This window comes from Theobroma cacao, chromosome 1, assembly GCF_000208745.1.
Source record: "Theobroma cacao cultivar B97-61/B2 chromosome 1, Criollo_cocoa_genome_V2, whole genome shotgun sequence".
In the NCBI taxonomy this organism is placed as follows: Eukaryota; Viridiplantae; Streptophyta; class Magnoliopsida; order Malvales; family Malvaceae; genus Theobroma; species Theobroma cacao.
The window spans coordinates 3,346,379-3,365,320 of NC_030850.1; the positions used below are offsets into that span (position 1 = coordinate 3,346,379).

The window sequence follows — 18,942 nt, forward strand, 5'->3', positions numbered from 1 at the left end:
TGAGACAGGCTCGGTTCTAATTCCATCGTCCAAAAACCTCAAAGCCTAAACATAGAGTTGATTCAACTGGGCTCTGTCTGTTTTCTTGGCCTATAGTTGGCTCGGTTTATTTAGACCCCGGTAGTGCATGGACTCAATCTCCCGCCAATTTGACACGTGGTATGTCTTAATCAATCCACGTGTCATGATGAAAAAACGTGTCTCAAATTTCATGCACTCCGTTGTGACTTTATTCCTGTCCCCTTTCTCCGACCCGATAGCCTTCACTGTAACTAACGAGGCACTCACTCTGTTGCTAGCAAGTTTTTTTTAAATTTTTTTGATTCATTTCCGAAATTAGATACAAAAATTTAAAGAAATTTAACGTTGAAAATGGCTTTTTTCTCTGGACTATTCCGTTACCGGAAAATTCCTTATCTTTCAATTCAATCAAATTGTTATAGCTACTCTTTAAGTTCTCATTTTTTGCATCCGAGTTTGAAGACTCAGTGGTTCAGCACCGGAACTGGCTCGGCGACTCAGACTGAGTTCCCTGGCGAGAACGCGTACGACATCTTAGGAGTTTCCGAGACCAGCTCGTTCGCTGAAATCAAAGCGTCGTTTCGCAGATTAGCAAAAGAAACTCACCCGGACCTCGCTGAGTCCAAGGGCAATTCATCTGCTTCTTCAAAACGTTTTGTCCAAATCCTCGCCGCTTATGAGGTGTTGTTGCGTTTAATTAGCTGTCAAATTCAGTCCTATCATTTTGATATGAATGCGTTTTTTTTAATGATCAAGCTCCGTTTATAATTTCAATTTCGAGCTGAATTTGAAATTTGATGAAAATTGATCGAAATTTGTTAAATGATAATTAATTGAGCATATTCAATTAAATTTTATGAAATTTTATCTAAAAATGCCTGCAATGTATACTTAGTTGGTAATTTTTTTCTTTTGGAACTCGTTTTAGTGCTGAAAATAGAGAACAACAAATAAAAAATTACATTTTAAATATAAAAGTAAAAAGAAAATCATTTCAAGAATTAAAAACGTTAAGGTACGGGTGGGAGATGTATATTTAATTAGATTAATCTTAGACCTGGCCATTTATACTATTTTATTTGATAGACTCTACAATTGTATATTAGCAATGGAAATGCTTACTGTTCTCTTATGCATGCTTTTTTTTTTTTTTTTTTCATACAGGGCATTCTGATGTCACTGTGTTATCAATAATGGATTGCAGATTCTTTCGGATTCCGAGAAGAGGGGGCACTATGACAGCTATCTATTATCTCAGAGAAAGATTGTGCTGAAAAATTCTAGACAAGGTTCAACAATGTACATGTACACATCTCATACAACAATGAATAAGCAGATGGAAGTTGTTGAATGGTTAAAGTGGTATAGATTTGCCATAAATGATGTGGTGTCTCAGAGGAAAGCAGTGGTTGGAACTGGCTATTTTGATGTTCTTGAAGCAGATTTTTATTCAGCTATACATAGAGCATATTATGGTCCTGTAATTGAATCCATGGATCTTCTTCCTGATCGGTTTGAAGCTGAGGAAAGGTCTGTGTATGAAACTCCAGAGGTGCTGCACTTGGTTTCAGGGCGCAATCTTTTTGGGATGGTTTGCCTGGTTGATTGGGTTCCTCAGCTATCTTTCACCTATAATGAAAAGTTGACTTCTATGCCTGCAGCTTCAGTCTTGTCTCAGTCTACCCAAAATGCTAGAATTTGCATGAATGATGTAAAAGAAAACCATGGTGGACTTTCTCAGATTCAAGTCACTGATATTAAAAACCATGCATCTGATGCATATAAAGATTTGGAGTTGCATGTATCTGGAAGAGTGGTAGCTGTGGCCACTAGAATCCCTCCTAAAAGCTGTTTTGGTGAGACACAAAATGAGGATGTTCAAGACCACATACAAGTATTTCTTACTTTAGATGATGACTCCATGGTTGTTGGCAATGGATTGGATGATAAGGTGGGATCTCGAATTCTGTTGGGAACAATAACTGGACTTGGAACCAGCCCAGAAGAGGGGTCATGTTTTGTCTACAATAGTAGTGGTACAAAAACCCATGTGATTATGAAACATAGGACGTTGCTGGTTTGTAACTATTTTCTCCTTAAATTCTATTTATTTTTCTTTTATCCTTATTAAGATATAATTTTGGCTTTTTACTTTTTTTTGAATGTTCAATTAACAATCCTTGCCAGCCTAATTTTCAAGTTTTTTTTTTTTATAATTGGGGGACGGGGGATTCGAACCTTATTCTTTAGGTAAGGGGATTATGCACAAACCAATGAGACAAATGCTGGGGTGCAGCCTAATTTTCAAGTTATTTTCTTGTGTAATTTTTGTTTATTGAAAGTGCTGCATGTGCTATGTAATTGATGGTTTGCATAACCAATTACATAGCTATATGGATTGGTCTTCATTGGTATTCCTTTTGATTTGTTTCTCCAGGTGAAGCATATGCACTGGTATCGGGTGGGAGAGGAAGTTTCTGTTTGTGAGTGTAGATGTAGTAGAGCTCGATTACCACCTAGCAAGTAATTTTTTTTTTTTCAGATTGTAAAAGAATATCAATGATTAATGCCTGGCTGTGATTATTCTTGCATTTTCCTTTTGTAGCTGAATGTGATTATTTTAATTGAGGTAGGTAGGGTAGGTATAATAATATTTTTTCGCTTCACTATTTGGTAGATTGCACACATAGTTGTCATTTCTATTTTCCATCATACAACTGAAATCCTGGAGAGTTCACTTATTGAGTTGTGCTTTTCTCTTTATATTATCTCTTCTATGTTATTTGATTAGGTTTTAATAGAGAATTTAAGATCATTGATCTGTAAATATGGTGTTCATATTGAGGAAGGTTACATGATTCCGCAACATGTTTAAACAAATGAGTTCCCATTCTTGTCATCATGCTTCCATGTCCCATGCATAACCAGGTTAATGTGTTTGACTTATAATGCATAGTCTTCTATTATTTCTCGAATACTTTATTTAGTTAATTTTATCTTTGGTGTCATCTAGGAAGGGCTTACTAAGAAGTGTGTTTAATTTTAATGTTCAGCTGTAAAAGTTTGCCAATTGTGGGGTATTAGGGATCTAGGGTTGAGCTGTCACCTCTTTTTTTGGTTTAGGTTGTCAGGCTTAATCTTGTTAGCTGATATTTTCAGATTTTATATTTTTGAAGCTTCCTTCTCTGTAAATTACCAATGCATTTTCAGGTTTTAAAGATCACTTGTTGTATTAGACATGCAAACTCTACACTCTGGTTAGACTATAATATTCTTTATGATTTGGAAACAGATTTTGGTTGTTTGAACCTCGCTGTGGAATGCATGACATTGGTGGTTGGTACGTTGAAACTTTTGGCAGGGATAAGCAAGGCCGGACAGTCCCATCCCAAAGGTTTTGGGATGGCTTTGATGCAAACGAACAATTTGATGAGTAAGTTCATGTCATGAAGCTGGCATATGAAGTCTGAGCTGTTATGTGTTTTGCTACTTCCCTTTAGCTAATATATGAGAAGATGAACTAAATAGATAAACTGGCTGATCTAAACTTCTCCTTGGTAATTAATATTATACTCTGATGGGACTAAATACTGATCAGATGGAGCGGTTACAAAGCTTTGAAAGATCTAAAAAGTTCAAAATTCAGCAACAGTTTAGTTCGCTTCCAAAATGAATTTTAATTGAATCTTCAAAATTGTAGATTAGGGCAGCATTCAATGTGCATCTATTTATCATCTGATATAGTCAGCTGGTTTTTACACTCCCATCATAAACCTGTAGAAATTAACTCAACCTTGATTTTCGACACTCTCCATTTATTGAAGATGCCCTGTCTCTCATGTATATTTATAAAAAGGTTGCATTTGCTCAAGAATCTTCTTCCTGATCCTGATGACAACACAGCCCAAGTTGTTGTTTTGAAATGGACATATTTATTAAGTGCGTTCTCTGAATTAAGCTTTCTACTGCTTCAGGAGACTCCATCCAGCTATGTATTTGCTTTCCCTTGCATATAGGACACTAGATATTGAAGATGCAAAAAGAAGGAAGCAAACCATTAGGGAAATTGTTGAAGGGAAACTATTTAGAATCCTCAATTTGTGCAAGAAGCTTGTTTAGGATGGATACCTCTTTGGACTTGTGAAGGCTAGAAATACTTCCTCTCTTAAGAAGGTACAGATGTTTCATTTTATGGTTCAGGGATTGGCTGTTAGTATGCTTTCTACTTGATTGAGATTTGAGAGACATCAAGCGAAGTCACACTCGCAAATTTCTGCAAGACAAATCTTGGGATAATTTGGAAAAACAGTTATTTACAGTTCTCAATGCAAAGAACCTGGTCAGGGTTGCATTTGAAGATTTCTTGTTTTGACTTGATGAATCATCAGCTTTGCTTCCTGATGAGTAGATTCTTTTTAAAGTCAATGAAATAGCTGTCCGTTTTGCATTTGGCATTCAATTGGTCTGGAGCATAACGAACCTACGTCATGTTGGTAATGGGATCTGCAGAATCTATCACCCTGTTTCCTGTTATTTCATCAAAGTTCTTCTTTGGATATATGAAGAAAATGCTTTCCTTTTGGGCCATTGACAAGACATATTAAGATGACTCAGGATATTTTTGAATTCACTGTTCATTTGTGCTCACTTCACCTTAACATCAATACTTAAATCTGCCATAAGAGCAGAACTTCTCACTTTTTTGCACCAGTTGGTCTTAAAATTGTATTCAGGCATCACTCTGAAGCATTGAAAGATAACATTTCTTGAATACTCAATTCAAAGCTGAGATCAAGGAGAGAAGAAATTGCTCATACTCATTATGCTGCTAGTTTGATCAAGATGGCAGTCAGAGGGAACTGATGGCATTCAAAAATGTCTGAGGCATGTAAACTCCTATGCAGGTCTATCACTGGTTTTATGTTTCTCTATGCCTATAATTTGTCAAAATAAGCTGCCAGTGTAGACAGCTCGGTGCTTTCTGCTTAGCCATTAGATTTCTTGCTCTTATAAACAGTGTAATTGTGAATTGACATGCTATAGATTATGATATTTGGAATTTACTTCTTGTTTCTTTAAACCTTCTGAATGGCTAGAAATAGTTGGAGAAAATTTTAGCATTTACATCTTCTAAAGGTACACTTCTTAAAGCAAATTGACCATACAAAATTCAAAGTGATCAATGCCTCTGCTCTGTTCCCCTTCTTCTCCCTCCCAAACCCAGTATACAATTTAATTACTTGAGTAGATCTTCCCATTTGCAGTACTGCCCTCCGGCTAATGCACGATAAAATCTATCCCTGCAGTAGACTGGTCTTCCATCAGCAGCCTCTGCAGCAGCTGCTGCTAGATCATCATCAGCCTTAACCTCCACTGGCAGTTGAAGCAACTCCTCTTTTCTACAATATACATGAAAATGTTGTTGTTAGAATGAAAGAAAATCTAGTGTCATGGAAGTGTAGCATAAATATCTGTTGATCTTCGTATGCCTGTGTACCTTATATTGAACTTTGTGTTGGTTTTTGAAGCAAGAACATTTGATGTGGTCTCATTTGCAGAAAAGGTTGTTCTAAAGAAATCCTCAACTGGTGTGGCAAAGATAAATAGAAATACTGCTGTAACAAGTAAGGCCCCTGTTCCAACTAGTGTCTGTTTCAACAACTTGATAACTGGTTTAACCTGTAGGCACAAAATATTCATGTGAAGCTTGCATGCATTTTTGTAACAAGTAAGGCGCCTCCCTTCTGTGCAGGTGTGGGTTGCTTGTACTCATACTTACACTAAAATAATCAAAGCTAGATGAATATTACATCTGTGTTCAATTCACTGTCACATGATTGTGTGATCATTTATGTGTCACCACTAGTCAGTTGGTTTAGCGTCCAACCTTCTCATTGGACATACATTGAGTACAACTCTTTCTACATGCTATATTAGAAAATGGATAAGTCGTTTGCATATGTTAGTACCTTATAAGAGCCAAGCAATCTGTCGCGAGCCAGGACCTGTAAAGGAAAAAGATTAAAGAGATCAATGTAGTGCATGAATAATATCTACAAAAGTTTGTGATGTTGCATCTTGAATAGCACCATAAGAATATATTTATTTCATTCTTCTTGTTCTAGTTCAATTGATTTTAGTGAGCAATTCTAATTGGTTGTCATTGAAACTTGAGTTTCTCAAAATTTTTAATCTTTTACATATCCTTAGGCTGAGAGCTTACACTTTATAGTATTTGGACTATGATTTCTGTTTCAGACTAGACATTCAATGAGCCACTTTGCTGTGAACCATCTGGAAATTGTTGATGCCCTTAAAAATTGATTTAATCTAGCAACATGGTTAAATGGCTAAAATATAGGTAACACCCTGTATCTCTCTGTTATCTAATGCATCAAATCTTGTAGCTTATCATCATACGAAATACTTTTTGGACGTTGAATGCCAGATCTTGTGAAATATTTATTTTTCCAGGTATCAATGCATGCTCATTCATCAGACACTATAGTCTTTAACAGCATAATGTTGAACTGCTATGAGATCATGTCTCACATCTGATCGTTTGATCAATATGACTTGAGGTATTATCACACCCCGTGTTCCAAAGTTTTGATTGCCTTCCTTGTTTGCCACATAATGCCACTCAGAAGATGTGAAACATGGATAATATAACACGATGTTGAAACTTCTTATCACAACTGGGATGTGATAATTTTATGCAATACCTCTTCCTTGTGAAACTTCATTTCACACAATGCCACTCAGCAGTTGCTGGTGAATTCTTTTATGCACATGCTTACAAACTAGCACAAACTGGCAGAGAAATTGTAAGTCAACATAAAAAGTGAAAACTACCAGTTGAGTAGACTAGGCTTTAGGTCGCCATAAACACTAACAATGCACTACCAAAACTTCAGGTTCATTCTTTTAATGGTCCATCCCACTTGATTTCAACGATTCTTGACAGTGAATAATTATCCTTGCTTCAGAAACTTAAAGCAGTTATTAAGAAGAATTTACTTCATGCTTTTATCATTAATTGTTGCTTTGCTCCTCTCCTGGTCAAGAAAGAAAGAAAGAAACACAACATGCACTAACCTCAGGTGGTTTTACCCACATTTGACCGTCATACCATCCAGTCTCTTCATATGGTATTACTGCTGATAGAAGTCTATCCCCAACATAACTCCATCCCTGAAACATACTGAATATTAATGTTTAAAAGTTACAAAGGAACTGATAACAAAGCTTTGAGGTTATGGTTAAATTAACAAGGAATATGGTTGCTAGTGCTACTAAGGAGAAGCTGTATCTTAAAGTAAAGTGAATAGTCATTTAATGAAGAAAAATAAGGGAGATGTGAGAAAGTTAATTCTTTTGTTGTGCCCTTTCTGAGAAGTTCTGTGATGCTGAGCTTGTTCAAGCTTCTACCTTAAGACATTTTCAGTTAAATTGCTAATGGTTATTCTAGATTAGCCTCTTGACTGAATTCAATGTTATCAAGCTTTTGTTGTTACAGCTAATTGCATATTTTAGGTTTTGATTCCATGTCTCTAATTAAGGAAGCACTTGAATAGATCTAAGGTCCCAATATTATCACAAGCTATAGTCTGTTGTCCTATCAATAGGGTATCTCTTGCATAAATTGCATGCATATTGAATCCTGCATCTTTCCCTAAATTAGCCTTCACGACACAATGTCATCATTGTTCTTTCCTGACAAGTCCTAGAACAAAATGTATTTAAATCATTTTTCAGCTTCCTTCTTATAGTTATTCTTGGAATGGTTGACACCTTTAGAACAGAATAAAGAATTTTACATATTCATATCCCCAAAATGGTTTACAAACGGCCATAGCACAAACATCCTTACGCACCACAGCAACAAAATAGTTGATAACTTGAAGAAGACAGTCATACCAGATAAATTCTTAATACGATTAGTGACACGAGGAAAAGAGTTCCTGTTCCAGCCGCAAGCACAAATCTTAGAGGTTCCTGCAAGGTGTGAAAGATACAGACAGTTTTAGAATGTTAAAGGGGAAACTTTTTCACGAATTGGAAGTATCTAGCTTGTCATAAATTTAGTCTTCTCTTTATTGATTGTCTGGTTAGCTGCTTCTAGTAATCTTTAAATGATTTTTCAAATTTATGTGTTGAGACCATGGCCCCCAGATTATGTATTTATTACTTAAGAGGTCTATGGTAACAGGTCTGAGGTTCAAATCCTTTATCCCATCGGATCCCATCATAGAAGTAAGAGAACCTTATAAACAAATAAATAGAGAAAAATATTTAGCAGTAGTTTCTTGTATGATTTGGCGTTAATTCATTTATATGTAAACTTGTGGTCATTTTGACATTATTTATGCAAATGGTGATGCAATGGTTTCTGCACCAGCTCCTCTACTCTTAGGCTGTTGATTATTCTTCTCACTATGTAGTTACATGGTGTGAAGTTGTTTTCAACTTACCCTTGAAGGATTAAAGCTTGCAGCTGCTATTGGGACTCCAAGAGCAGTGAAAGTTGCTAGCCAGAGCCCTCCTAGACGAAGGAAAAAGGGCCCTGGTCCCAGTTCGCCCCATGAATACAAAGGTCCATCTTTCAGAGATGAGTACTCGTTTACCTATTGTAGGAACAGATAATTGTAAGTATGAATGAGAAATGCATTAAATATTGTATTGCCTACAAGACATGTACATCCGAATCCAAATTGATATATGATTTCCCAGCACATGCTTTTTCATGCTTTCCTTTATTCCTTTTTCCTATGCTAATGGCTGGTTTGCAGAGTTCAATAAGTATTATCTATTGTCTGTTAAGCCATCAAAACATAAATATCTTGATCCCCTTCCCTCTTTCATTCTCCTTTTCTTTCTTAGATGCATAATCCAACTACTCTTTCTAATCTGCAGGGACTAGTAAAGTAAAGGAACAGTGTTTTTACTCTCAGTAAGTGAACATCATATGCAGAAAGTTTTGGTGTGCACATACCGGCCTTTGTTCAAAAGGGACCTCAATTTCCAGGCCAGGCTCCCAGCTCCGGCCTGGGAAGCTGTTGCTCATACCGCCATCCATCTCATCTTTTAAGGCCCTGACAGAAAACCCCGGAGGCAGCCTCTGTCCTCTATGATACTTATCTAAACATGAGCCATAGCTGCTTCCAAGCTTGATATGTCTTGGACTAGGAATATTTAGAGAGCAATAAACATTTAGTCTAAGCATCTACTTCCAGAAGTTGATACAGCAGCCTAATCTGTTCAGTACGTTTTATGAACAGGCAAAGAGAAGGAACAAATGATCCTGAGTTCACTTCTTAAAAAGGGCATACGGGTTAGATTCATTTGGGTCCATGCATAATTTATGTGGATCAAAACCAAGCATAGAAATACATTTTGTCTACTATCTTTGATGATTCTTACCAGTGGGACATACCCTGAATTACGTGGATGGAACCGATAATAATCACCAATAAAGAAGAGCCAAAATTTTTGTGGTTGGGAGAGTTGGGAAGCGGTAGCTTAATGCAATGTGCTAGTTGTTGCCTTGCACGCTATTTTTGTGTGCATTCCTCATGTTTCCACGAGCGAGAGTGAGACTCTCAGAACGATCCATCTGGAATTTTCTCCCTTATGAACTTTGGAGAAAATAAAATTAAATTCGTGTTATAGCTCATCATTACCAAATTCGTCGGCTTTTATTTTCGATATTGGGTTTTTTTAAAAAAAAATTGTGTAAACAACAATGGAAAGAGTCGTTGCGGATTGCTCTTTGTTTGACGTACTTCCATGGGTCAAAGTCGGTGAATAGCCCTTTCGTTTATTTTTGGCCCAAAGTTTATATTAAAGCTGTTCTGACTCTTGATAACACAAAACCATGGTGCAGAACATAGATTTGATTTGATTCATTTTCTTTCTTTATACACTGAAAACCATTATACACAAAATCAATTTAAGGTAAAATTTAATCATTAAGAAAGTAATTAAACAATAACAATAAACAAATTAAAGAAAATAATTTCAACATAAAAGTAGTAGATTTTTCTAAAGTTTCTCTTCAAAAATCAAATCCTGCCAGGCTTGCCTTAACATTTCATTCACAATGCAGAATCCATCAATTTTATGGAAACTCGCTTGCTTCTCCCTGGTATGACACTCTCTCGCCAAGTTTACAAACATAGCAAAAGCAACATAAAATTACTAACAAGAGAATATAAACAAGTAGAGTTTATCTTCTTCTCTTTCTTTTGATTTAATTATACAGTAAACCTTTTAGAATGAGTAGCAATGAAATGTTCGACGATTATACACCAAAAAAGAAGGCCAAAAGCAGAGCCTATTCCTTGTGCTGGAACTCCAAAGCAAACATCGGGTTTCCTGGCGTTTTTCTCTTCTGTTGTTTATTCTTCCTTGCTGGTTTCTTTGCTTCCAACCTTCTTTCTCAGGTACTTCGTTTTGTTCCTTCAAAAAAAAAAAATGGTTTAATTTTCAGTATGTTATATTGATTTAATTAGAAAGAGGTTTCTGGAGCAAGGCAGAGAGGGAGGAGGCTCGAGTCACTGGACTATGACTTGATGGCACATGGAGAAACCGGAGATGATTCTGTTTCTGTCATTCCTTTTCAGGTTCATTTTTTTTTTATTAATGGTTGCATTTGATTAACGAGTGTTTTTGGTAATTTTGATGGGTCTCTTTAAGATAAATCTAATGGAATTATCAATGACAGGTTATAAGCTGGGGGCCGCGTGCCTTCTATTTTCCCAACTTTGCAACTCCAGCGCAATGCCAACACATAATTGACATGGCAAAACCAAAACTTGAACCATCAACGGTGCTTTTAGCAAAGGGAGAAACCCAGCAGCCAAATGATGTTAGAACAAGGTACTATGTTTTATATGCGTATATGTACAAGTATGCGTGTACGCGTACGCGTGTCTACGTGTCTTCATAAACTTGTGACATTTAAGAATACTATGGCTTTGCATTGTAATTTCTTGATGAATAGCTTTGGATGCAAGTCATCATGAAGTTGTAATCTGCAGTGCTATACATTATATAGCTAACAGTTTCTTTATTAAACAAACAGTATGGGTACATTTCTCAGTGCTTATGAAGATGAGACTGGGGTTTTGGATGACATTGAGGAAAAGATTGCAAAGGCAACGAAGCTACCAAGAGTTAACTACGAGGTACTCTATACAGAGTAGAGCCAATTACCTGTATAGCAATCAATAATTTACTCCAGAGCCTAGATGATAGAACATAGTTGATGACATCTTTCAGTCACTCCTTCAAACTAGCAAGATTTCTCAGTCTCCACCTCCCGTTGATTAATCTTTCTTTCCTGTAAATTAGTTCACATCTTAATTGCTTTTGCATCTTAAGACTGTTTTGTTGTCTGTGGTTATGATTACCATGTTTCAGGCATTCAATGTCTTGCGCTATGGAGTAGGACAGAAATATGATTCGCATTATGATGTGTTTGATCCTGAGCGGTATGGCCCTCAAAAGAGCCAAAGGGTATGTTTTTCTCTTGATGTATATTCGCATCATGTGTTTTGTTGCACAGATTTGATAGTTATTCTGGTAACTCTTTTAAGGAAAAGAACAAGAAAATGCAGAATAGAGGAAGTCTGTTGTCAATGGAAACATGGCCCGTGGTTAAAAAGTGATAAAACAATCAGTAATTCCATATTTTCTATTGAAATACAATTTCTGATCAGCAATAAGTAAATCATTCTGGTAAATATTGATTAACAATCAGCACAGGTTGCAACCTTCTTGCTGTACTTATCAGATGTTGAAGGAGGAGGGGAAACCGCATTTCCATTTGAGGTAATTTCAAGACTTCCTGATTCTCCTCTTGCTTCCGGTTTCATCATTTTTCTCAATATAAACATATATATATATATATATATTGGTAATTGTTCAATGCTCTGATCTTCAGGATGGCTTGAATATGGATGAAAATTATGATGTCAAAAAATGTATTGGCCTGAAAGCAAAGCCTAGCCTAGGAGATGGACTTCTATTTTATTCATTGTTCCCCAATAATTCGATCGATCCAGTAAGTCTTTTTCAATCCATTCTGTCAAGTTCATGGCTCAAACAACATGAACATTGGTATTGGACCATGGAAACTACAACTAATGGTTTGCTTTTGTAGACATCAACTCATGGGAGCTGTCCAGTAATCAAAGGGGCAAAATGGGTGGCTACAAAGTGGATCAGAGATCAGCAAGACTTTTAGATTGCCTGTAATACATATGGCTAGGTGCTTGATTCACAAGTTTTGCTTAGATTTGTATTTGGCATCCCCATTACTCTCAACTCAATAAAAGTTTCTTTTTTCCATAAAGGATAAAATCCTCTCACCCTTGTAAATATTGACAAAGGGAGAATTAATTGATACAGATTTCAGATGTGTACAAATGTAATAGCATACCAAATTTCCCACTCCTTATTTCTCAACTTACCTTTAATGTCCTGATTTTGTACAGTAGATTTTTGCACTTCACACTTCAAAGAACCCCACAGTTTTCCTTCATGGCTCATCACTCTGCCTAATCTAAAACTCTAAACATCTGTTTAGTTTGTGAAAAATCAAATATAAAAATAGATAAAAAAAAAAATTAAACACGTAAAGAAACAATATATAGAATTATTATCTTATATATCAACTGTTTAAATTAAATATTTCAAAATAAAGTATATCTTTGTCATTTATCTATTTGATTATAAGCCTAAAAAAATCTATATTAAATTAACATATTTAAAAATTTTCAAAACGTTGACCCATAATTCTCATATAAAAAAATTCAACCAAAGCAGATGGGAAACAGAGTAAAGTAAGATTTTAAGCAAAGAAGCAAGAACTGTTCATTGCCTTAGCAAATTTTCAACGTTGTCAGAATGGAAGACATGGTAAGAGCGGAAAATCCCGTGGGCCAAACAGACAAGAGACAACAGATTCTAAACACAAATCCATGTACCACTGATTGCCTTTCAAGTCCATTGACTCCAAAATCCTTTCTAATTTTTCTGTCTTATAAATAAAACTCCTGCCCTGTTTCCTACAAGGTCAGGAAGAAACAAAACCAGAGCTCCCTATGCATTCATAGCTTCACTGAATTTTGCCTGTTACGATGTCTACCTCTCGCATTTTTGATGATTATACTCCTAAAATGAAAACCAAAAGCAGAGCTTACCTGTACTGGAACTACTCCAGAGCAAAGCTTGGCTTTCCTGCTGTTTTTCTCTTCTGTTTTCTATTCTTTATCGCTGGCTTCCTCAGTTCAAGCCTTCGCTCTCAGTCTCAGGTTCTTCTGGACTTCCTTTCGTCTTTCATATGTTGCTTCAATAGTCAAGGTTGTTTCCTTCCTTCGGTTTAATCTGTAATTGCTTGTTTCTCTCTTAATGATAGAAGGAGGTTTCTGGAGTTAGGCAAAGAGGGAGACAGCTCGACTCGGTGGAGTATGACTTGATGGCACATGGAAAAACTGGAGATGATTCTATTTCTATTATTCCATTTCAGGTTATTCAGATTCGGGTTTCTTTTCTTTATTGATTTATTAATAACATTTTGTTAGAACTGATTCTTATGTTTATAATGCTGGATGAAAACCATTCCAGGTTATAAGTTGGAGGCCGCGTGCTTTTTATTTTCCAAAATTTGCAACTCCAGAGCAATGCCGACACATAATTAACATGGCAAGGTCAAACCTTGAACCCTCCAAATTGGCTTTGCGGAAGGGAGAATCAGAAAAGCCGCAGAATGTTAGAACAAGGTACATATATGTTGGTAGTTGCAAAGTTTGTCTACTTAGCTAAAGCTAACAGTTTCTCGTTAAACAGCATGGGCACGTTTCTTAGTGCTTCTCAAGATGGTACTGGGGTTTTGGATGCCATTGAAGAAAAAATAGCAAGGGCCACAAAGCTTCCAAGGACACACTATGAGGTACATTATTGCACGATAAATTAACAATCTACTGCAGAGGAAGAGCGTAGCTTAGGACATTAGTATCTTTGGTCTCTCTTCAGACTAGCTTCGTTCCTAAAACTTAAATGTTTATACCATGGTTTCAGGATTTCAATGTGTTGCGCTATGAGCTCGGACAAAAATATGATTCCCATTTAGATGCGTTCCCTCCTGAACACTATGGCCCACAGAAGAGCCAAAGGGTACGTCCTTCCTTCTGCTGCTACGCTATATACCTATGATTTTCATTGTGATCCCTCCAAAGGCAAAGCTCACCCAACTGAAAAACAGGTTGCTACCTTTTTGGTGTACTTATCAGATGTTGAAGAAGGAGGGGAAACTGCATTTCCATATGAGGTAAGATCAAAACTTTTCTGCTTCTCCCCCCTTCTATTTGGTTTTGATCATTTGCTGAATTTAAAACATATTGTTTCAATGGTCTGATCATCTGCAGAATGGCTTGAGCATGGATGGAAGTTTTGATTTCAAAAAATGTATTGGTCTGAAAGTGAAGCCACGCATGGGGGATGGATTTCTATTTTATTCCTTGTACCCCAATAATACAATCGATCCAGTATGTATTGTTTCCAATACTTCGCCCTTCCCAAACATTTGCAAATTTGCAGCGGCTTTACATTGTTTGTTCTTTTTCTGTTTCCTCATCTGATGGGTGTTTTTGCAGATATCACTTCATGGGAGCTGTCCAGTAATCAAAGGGGAAAAATGGGTGGTTACAAAGTGGATCAGGGATCAGCAAAGTCCTTTTTAGGTTTCTGTCTATGATAGTTCGTGATAATTTTGCTTTGATCTGCATTCGGCACTGGGCATCCCGTCCTACCCCATCCATTAGGTTTTCTAATTAGTCTCAATAAGAAAAATTCTCATTCAATTGTTGGAAAAAGAAGAATCAGTTTATACAGATTTCATTTGTACATAAACATAATAGCAAAACAAAAATAACAATAGTATTTGCAGAAGTAGACAGATTTCATCCATCTTTTGATAATTTCAATTGATTAAGACTTGCTATAGAAATACAGTAGGAGAATATAATTTCATAATCCATTCAGCCAACTGGATCTTTTCCTGTGACCAATACAATGCAGTCTATTTGGACGACTCCAATGCCTTAAAAGTAAATCAGGGAATGCTTTCTTATATTTTATTCTGTCAGCCGTGAGTCAAAGGATATAACAAGGCACAAGCTTCTTATCTTCCTACTTTAGACAAGCTTTAAACTACAACAGATAAAACCCAGAAAAAGGATAATCAAACTCAGTTTCAAACAAAACAAGATTCTGAATGAATCTTGTCACGCCTCAGGCTTTTGCAATTCTATTAATATAAACTCCTAAAACACAAATCTCAACCTTCTTAACATTCAAGAGGCACACTGCTGCATTAACCCACCTTTGAACTGCACCTTTCTCGTTAGCGGATTTCTTGAGCATAAGTCCTCCTATCATTCCCGGCCGATTACTGAACTTGTGGAGCAGAATCAAAACTGGTTGTAAAACAAGTTGAAATGTATTGGCCAAAACTTACAGGGGAATTCAATGGTCAACTGTTACTGGCTGACCACCACATCGCTTGTAGTGTAGTTTCTCAGAAGACATCCAACGAGGTTATCACTATAACTTAGGTAATCCATGAAACTTGGACTTCATATAGGTTCTTCTCTTTGTCCTTTTTGCGTATGTTGAATGCCTCCCAACATATGCTTCACCATCAATTTGAAGGTCCAGGATAATGTTCTGTTTAATCATTCACTTCGATCAGTGGCTATGACAGACTACAGGAAACCATCAACGTCAGCAAAAGTGGGTCATGAAACAATCATAATTTGTGCCAGTTTTGATATGGTTGCTTTCCCCACCGCTTCAAAACATGCATGCAACCAGCTGCCATGAATAGTCCGATTGCAGCAAATGCTATCATTGTTGCATTCTCAATGGTCCTATAATAGCCTCTCTGCAACATTAAGAAGCTAGCTAGTAAGCTCATCAGATAAAAGTAGTAGAATTATATATCATACTCCAAATTTTCCAAAACATTCACCATGGAGATGCTCAAGTCTGTTTTTCCTATCCTCAACTGCTCTAGGCTAGAGACAAGCATAGGCACCAAGGAAAACATAATTGATGAACTCATAGTCAGCTTTCTTTATTCAAGATAACCAATGGCCAGCCTTAAGTTTCAATTCTTAACCAATTTATACATCAGCAGATGAAAAGAGGCTGAAGAGGTGTATCTTAATTTATACTGCCAATCCTCTTCTTCCCCAGAAAACAAATCATACATGTATTCAGATGTGCATGGATTCATGCGTGCATATGTTATTGGGCTAGGGACACACCTGCATCAGAATAAACAAAATTGCTGCATTTGCAGGAGCTAGAGAAAGGCTCATCATTCCTCCACGCAACTCATTTGGCACATACCTACATAAACATGATTAAAGAATAATAATTTTAAAACTAAATTTCTACAAATACGAAAAGATTTTAAAAATTGATAAAAGAAAAACATGTATATAATGTACATGGTCCTCAATCTCGCAAGTGAAGGCAGAATCAGGCCAGTGCAGACATGGAATAAAGAAAACTGTGTCACCAGAACTCCAATTTCCTGCACCACAAGCCATGAAACTCTGAGGCCGTGTCTTGAACAAGAACAAGTAACCTAATTTACACACACACAGACAGCGTATGAATACCTGGTAATCATAAGCTATTATGGACAAAAGAAGACCCTGTACGATAAATGCATATACTAAGCAATCCTCGGTTCGAAGCGATGCACTAATAAGCCATGGAAACATTGAGCTTCCTAACATCCTTGCCCCCAGCAAACATGGATATATCAGCCCTAGATACACTTCTCGACCATCAGCCTAAACTCACATGTAAAATTATTTTGAATTGGTACACTTCAAAGATATAAAGCTTCTGAGAAGACAATGAGGTTACTTAAAAGGCAGAAATGAAAAAGTTGAGAACTAATCAAACATTCTTCTCAAAAGACATGATCTTACCACCAGTGTTGGGGCCCAAAGAATCCAGAAAACTAAAATGGAAAAATGAATGCAAGCTTGCGAACATGCCAGTAGCCATATTCTTCTATCTGCAGATCACAAGCAGCCACTTACAACAGTTTTCTTTATTGGTAAAAGATGATCATTATCAGTCAAAGATAGGATCTTAAGCAAACCCCATCATGCAACCATATTGCAGTGAGATCAGTCATTTTCGAGAAAAACTCCAGTCTGCATTGAATGATTTCGTGTTTTTCATCATGTGACCACCAATCAATTACTTATAACTTGAAGTGTTATCAAATCAGGCTAATTTGAGAGAGCTGCTAAAATTTGCAATGTTCCACCCCTATGAGTTCAGTTCCATGAGTAAGATAAGACAAAATTCTTACCACCAAGAATACATGCATAAAAGGACACCCTATAATCCTTAATCGTCATTGTCTGTGGAGTTCCATTATAATCTCTGGATATACAGATGATGCCTACTATTGCCAGTAAGATGGCTGCAGTAGAAGGAGATGCAATCCCTTTCTCCAAATTATTAGTACCCACCAACCAATTACCAATCACCTGACTTCCAATCCAAGAGGCAGATTCAAAAAAAGTCATCAACCAAAATGTTTCATTCAAACTATCTTGTCTATGACCCTGCTGCAAAAAATAAAAATGTTGATACCATCATGTTCAAACTTCTCATTTTTAGGTAGCAAACCAAGAAACAATATTGAGAAAGAACTGAAAGTATGTTTGCACCAAACCTTGTCATGTTCAACGACGGCCCATGTCTCGAAACTGAAAGAGAATATTGATGTAGCCAAAAACAACAATACATTTGCTACCCAAAAGCTGGGACCTGATGTACTCCTCTTCCATATACCAACAATAAGGTGCAAGATACAAAACACCAAGCACATTTTCTTTTGACCTCTACATTCATTAAAAAAAAAAAATCGAAATTTTCAGTGTTTCTAACACCCATTAATCCATAAATAACATTAGTTAATTCCTTAAACATAGGCACTAAAATGATTAAATTAAAACATTGGGAGGTTTAGTTTTACTTACATTATATCAGAGAGGAGACCTAAGAAACTACCAACAAAAAGAGCAGCTCCAAATCCAATGCAGAAAAACGACACCATTTCTTCCTTGCTTATTCCATAGTAAACCAGCTCTAACTCTCCGTACACCGACCACAATCCTTCCAACACTGCGAAAACGACGACGTACAAATCAGATCAACAACAAAATTTTGTTTCTTTTTTAAATTTAAAAAATACGCAATTGAAAAAAAAAAAGTTTGATGATAATGTACCTGAGGCGAGGGAATAGACAAGGAGAAAGTGACGTTGGAAGCGGAGAGAGGGGGAGGAGGAGGTTGGATGGTCGGAGAAAGAAGGAGATTTTGTGGGGGCGTGTTTGGAGAGATAGTAGGGGAGGAGAGACAGTGATAGAAAACAAGACAGGAAAATGAAGATATAGACGGAGGAACTTGGTTCCCAAACGGAGCTTTCAATTACTACACCCATTTCGATCTCAGATGGAAAACCCTAGATCCGATCGGGGACTAAGGTGGGGACGGAAAAGTAACGGTTAAGCATTTTTGAGCAACCGAAAACTGAGAAAGGAGGTAGTTCGCTTCTGGAGCTCGAATACGCGCCGTTTTACTGTTCCAGAAAGGAGCTATTTATTTTTGTTTAAAACGGTGCGTTTCAATATTTAAACATAAAATTAAAATACATATTAAATATTATTTTTTGTTATATTTGTTTTTATCATGTAATAGTAACATACGAATAACAAAATTTTAAGTTGAATGTTGCAAAAGGATTAAGGAAAATTATTGATATATAATAGAAATGTGACAATTGTTTTCCTACTCAAAGGATCGGGTTTAATTATATAT

General features: G+C 36.5%; 5 protein-coding genes and 1 long non-coding RNA gene across 14 annotated transcripts; 4 read left to right on the forward strand and 2 right to left on the reverse strand.

Moving 5' to 3' along the window:
* Nucleotides 253–5,084, forward strand: LOC18611248. Its single transcript, XM_007047398.2, has 5 exons — nucleotides 253–702; nucleotides 1,226–2,098; nucleotides 2,459–2,544; nucleotides 3,314–3,454; nucleotides 3,996–5,084. The coding sequence occupies exons 1-5, from the start codon at nucleotides 373–375 to the stop codon at nucleotides 4,138–4,140; spliced, it is 1,575 nt and encodes a 524-aa protein (XP_007047460.2). The 5' UTR covers nucleotides 253–372; the 3' UTR covers nucleotides 4,141–5,084.
* LOC18611249 lies at nucleotides 5,066–9,393 on the reverse strand. 2 transcript variants are annotated; one of them, XM_007047401.2, is made up of 7 exons: nucleotides 9,017–9,393; nucleotides 8,496–8,648; nucleotides 7,942–8,019; nucleotides 7,120–7,215; nucleotides 5,991–6,026; nucleotides 5,519–5,700; nucleotides 5,066–5,420 (listed from the first exon to the last, which is right to left on the reverse strand). In XM_007047401.2, exons 1-7 carry the CDS (start codon nucleotides 9,245–9,247, stop codon nucleotides 5,258–5,260), a joined length of 939 nt encoding a protein of 312 aa, XP_007047463.1. In that variant the 5' UTR covers nucleotides 9,248–9,393; the 3' UTR covers nucleotides 5,066–5,257. The 2 variants fall into 2 exon arrangements, with proteins under 2 accessions (XP_007047463.1, XP_017984374.1); XM_018128885.1 differs by lacking the exon at nucleotides 8,496–8,648 and having other exon boundaries at nucleotides 9,017–9,382.
* Nucleotides 8,572–9,424, forward strand: LOC108663652. Its single transcript, XR_001929690.1, has 2 exons — nucleotides 8,572–8,669; nucleotides 8,938–9,424. It is a non-coding gene; the product is annotated as an uncharacterized LOC108663652 (long non-coding RNA).
* Nucleotides 10,043–12,484, forward strand: LOC18611250 (probable prolyl 4-hydroxylase 9). Of its 6 annotated transcripts, none has more exons than XM_018115910.1 (9): nucleotides 10,095–10,168; nucleotides 10,286–10,466; nucleotides 10,556–10,646; nucleotides 10,748–10,902; nucleotides 11,108–11,210; nucleotides 11,446–11,541; nucleotides 11,791–11,856; nucleotides 11,969–12,088; nucleotides 12,188–12,484. In XM_018115910.1, exons 2-9 carry the CDS (start codon nucleotides 10,309–10,311, stop codon nucleotides 12,269–12,271), a joined length of 873 nt encoding a protein of 290 aa, XP_017971399.1. In that variant the 5' UTR covers nucleotides 10,095–10,168; nucleotides 10,286–10,308; the 3' UTR covers nucleotides 12,272–12,484. The 6 variants fall into 6 exon arrangements, with proteins under 6 accessions (XP_017971404.1, XP_017971399.1, XP_017971386.1 ...); XM_018115897.1 differs by having other exon boundaries at nucleotides 10,101–10,168; nucleotides 10,536–10,646; XM_018115902.1 differs by having other exon boundaries at nucleotides 10,101–10,168; nucleotides 10,536–10,646; nucleotides 11,126–11,210.
* Nucleotides 12,860–15,787, forward strand: LOC18611251 (probable prolyl 4-hydroxylase 9). 2 transcript variants are annotated; one of them, XM_007047407.2, is made up of 8 exons: nucleotides 12,860–13,340; nucleotides 13,445–13,555; nucleotides 13,654–13,808; nucleotides 13,876–13,978; nucleotides 14,107–14,202; nucleotides 14,291–14,356; nucleotides 14,454–14,573; nucleotides 14,682–15,787. In XM_007047407.2, exons 1-8 carry the CDS (start codon nucleotides 13,167–13,169, stop codon nucleotides 14,766–14,768), a joined length of 912 nt encoding a protein of 303 aa, XP_007047469.1. In that variant the 5' UTR covers nucleotides 12,860–13,166; the 3' UTR covers nucleotides 14,769–15,787. The 2 variants fall into 2 exon arrangements, with proteins under 2 accessions (XP_007047469.1, XP_007047470.2); XM_007047408.2 differs by having other exon boundaries at nucleotides 13,448–13,555.
* LOC18611252 (molybdate-anion transporter) lies at nucleotides 15,140–18,689 on the reverse strand. Of its 2 annotated transcripts, none has more exons than XM_018114209.1 (9): nucleotides 18,352–18,689; nucleotides 18,102–18,246; nucleotides 17,795–17,963; nucleotides 17,426–17,684; nucleotides 17,034–17,122; nucleotides 16,716–16,892; nucleotides 16,542–16,627; nucleotides 16,356–16,440; nucleotides 15,140–15,970 (listed from the first exon to the last, which is right to left on the reverse strand). In XM_018114209.1, the coding sequence occupies exons 1-9, from the start codon at nucleotides 18,563–18,565 to the stop codon at nucleotides 15,836–15,838; spliced, it is 1,359 nt and encodes a 452-aa protein (XP_017969698.1). In that variant the 5' UTR covers nucleotides 18,566–18,689; the 3' UTR covers nucleotides 15,140–15,835. The 2 variants fall into 2 exon arrangements, with proteins under 2 accessions (XP_017969698.1, XP_007047471.2); XM_007047409.2 differs by having other exon boundaries at nucleotides 17,426–17,687.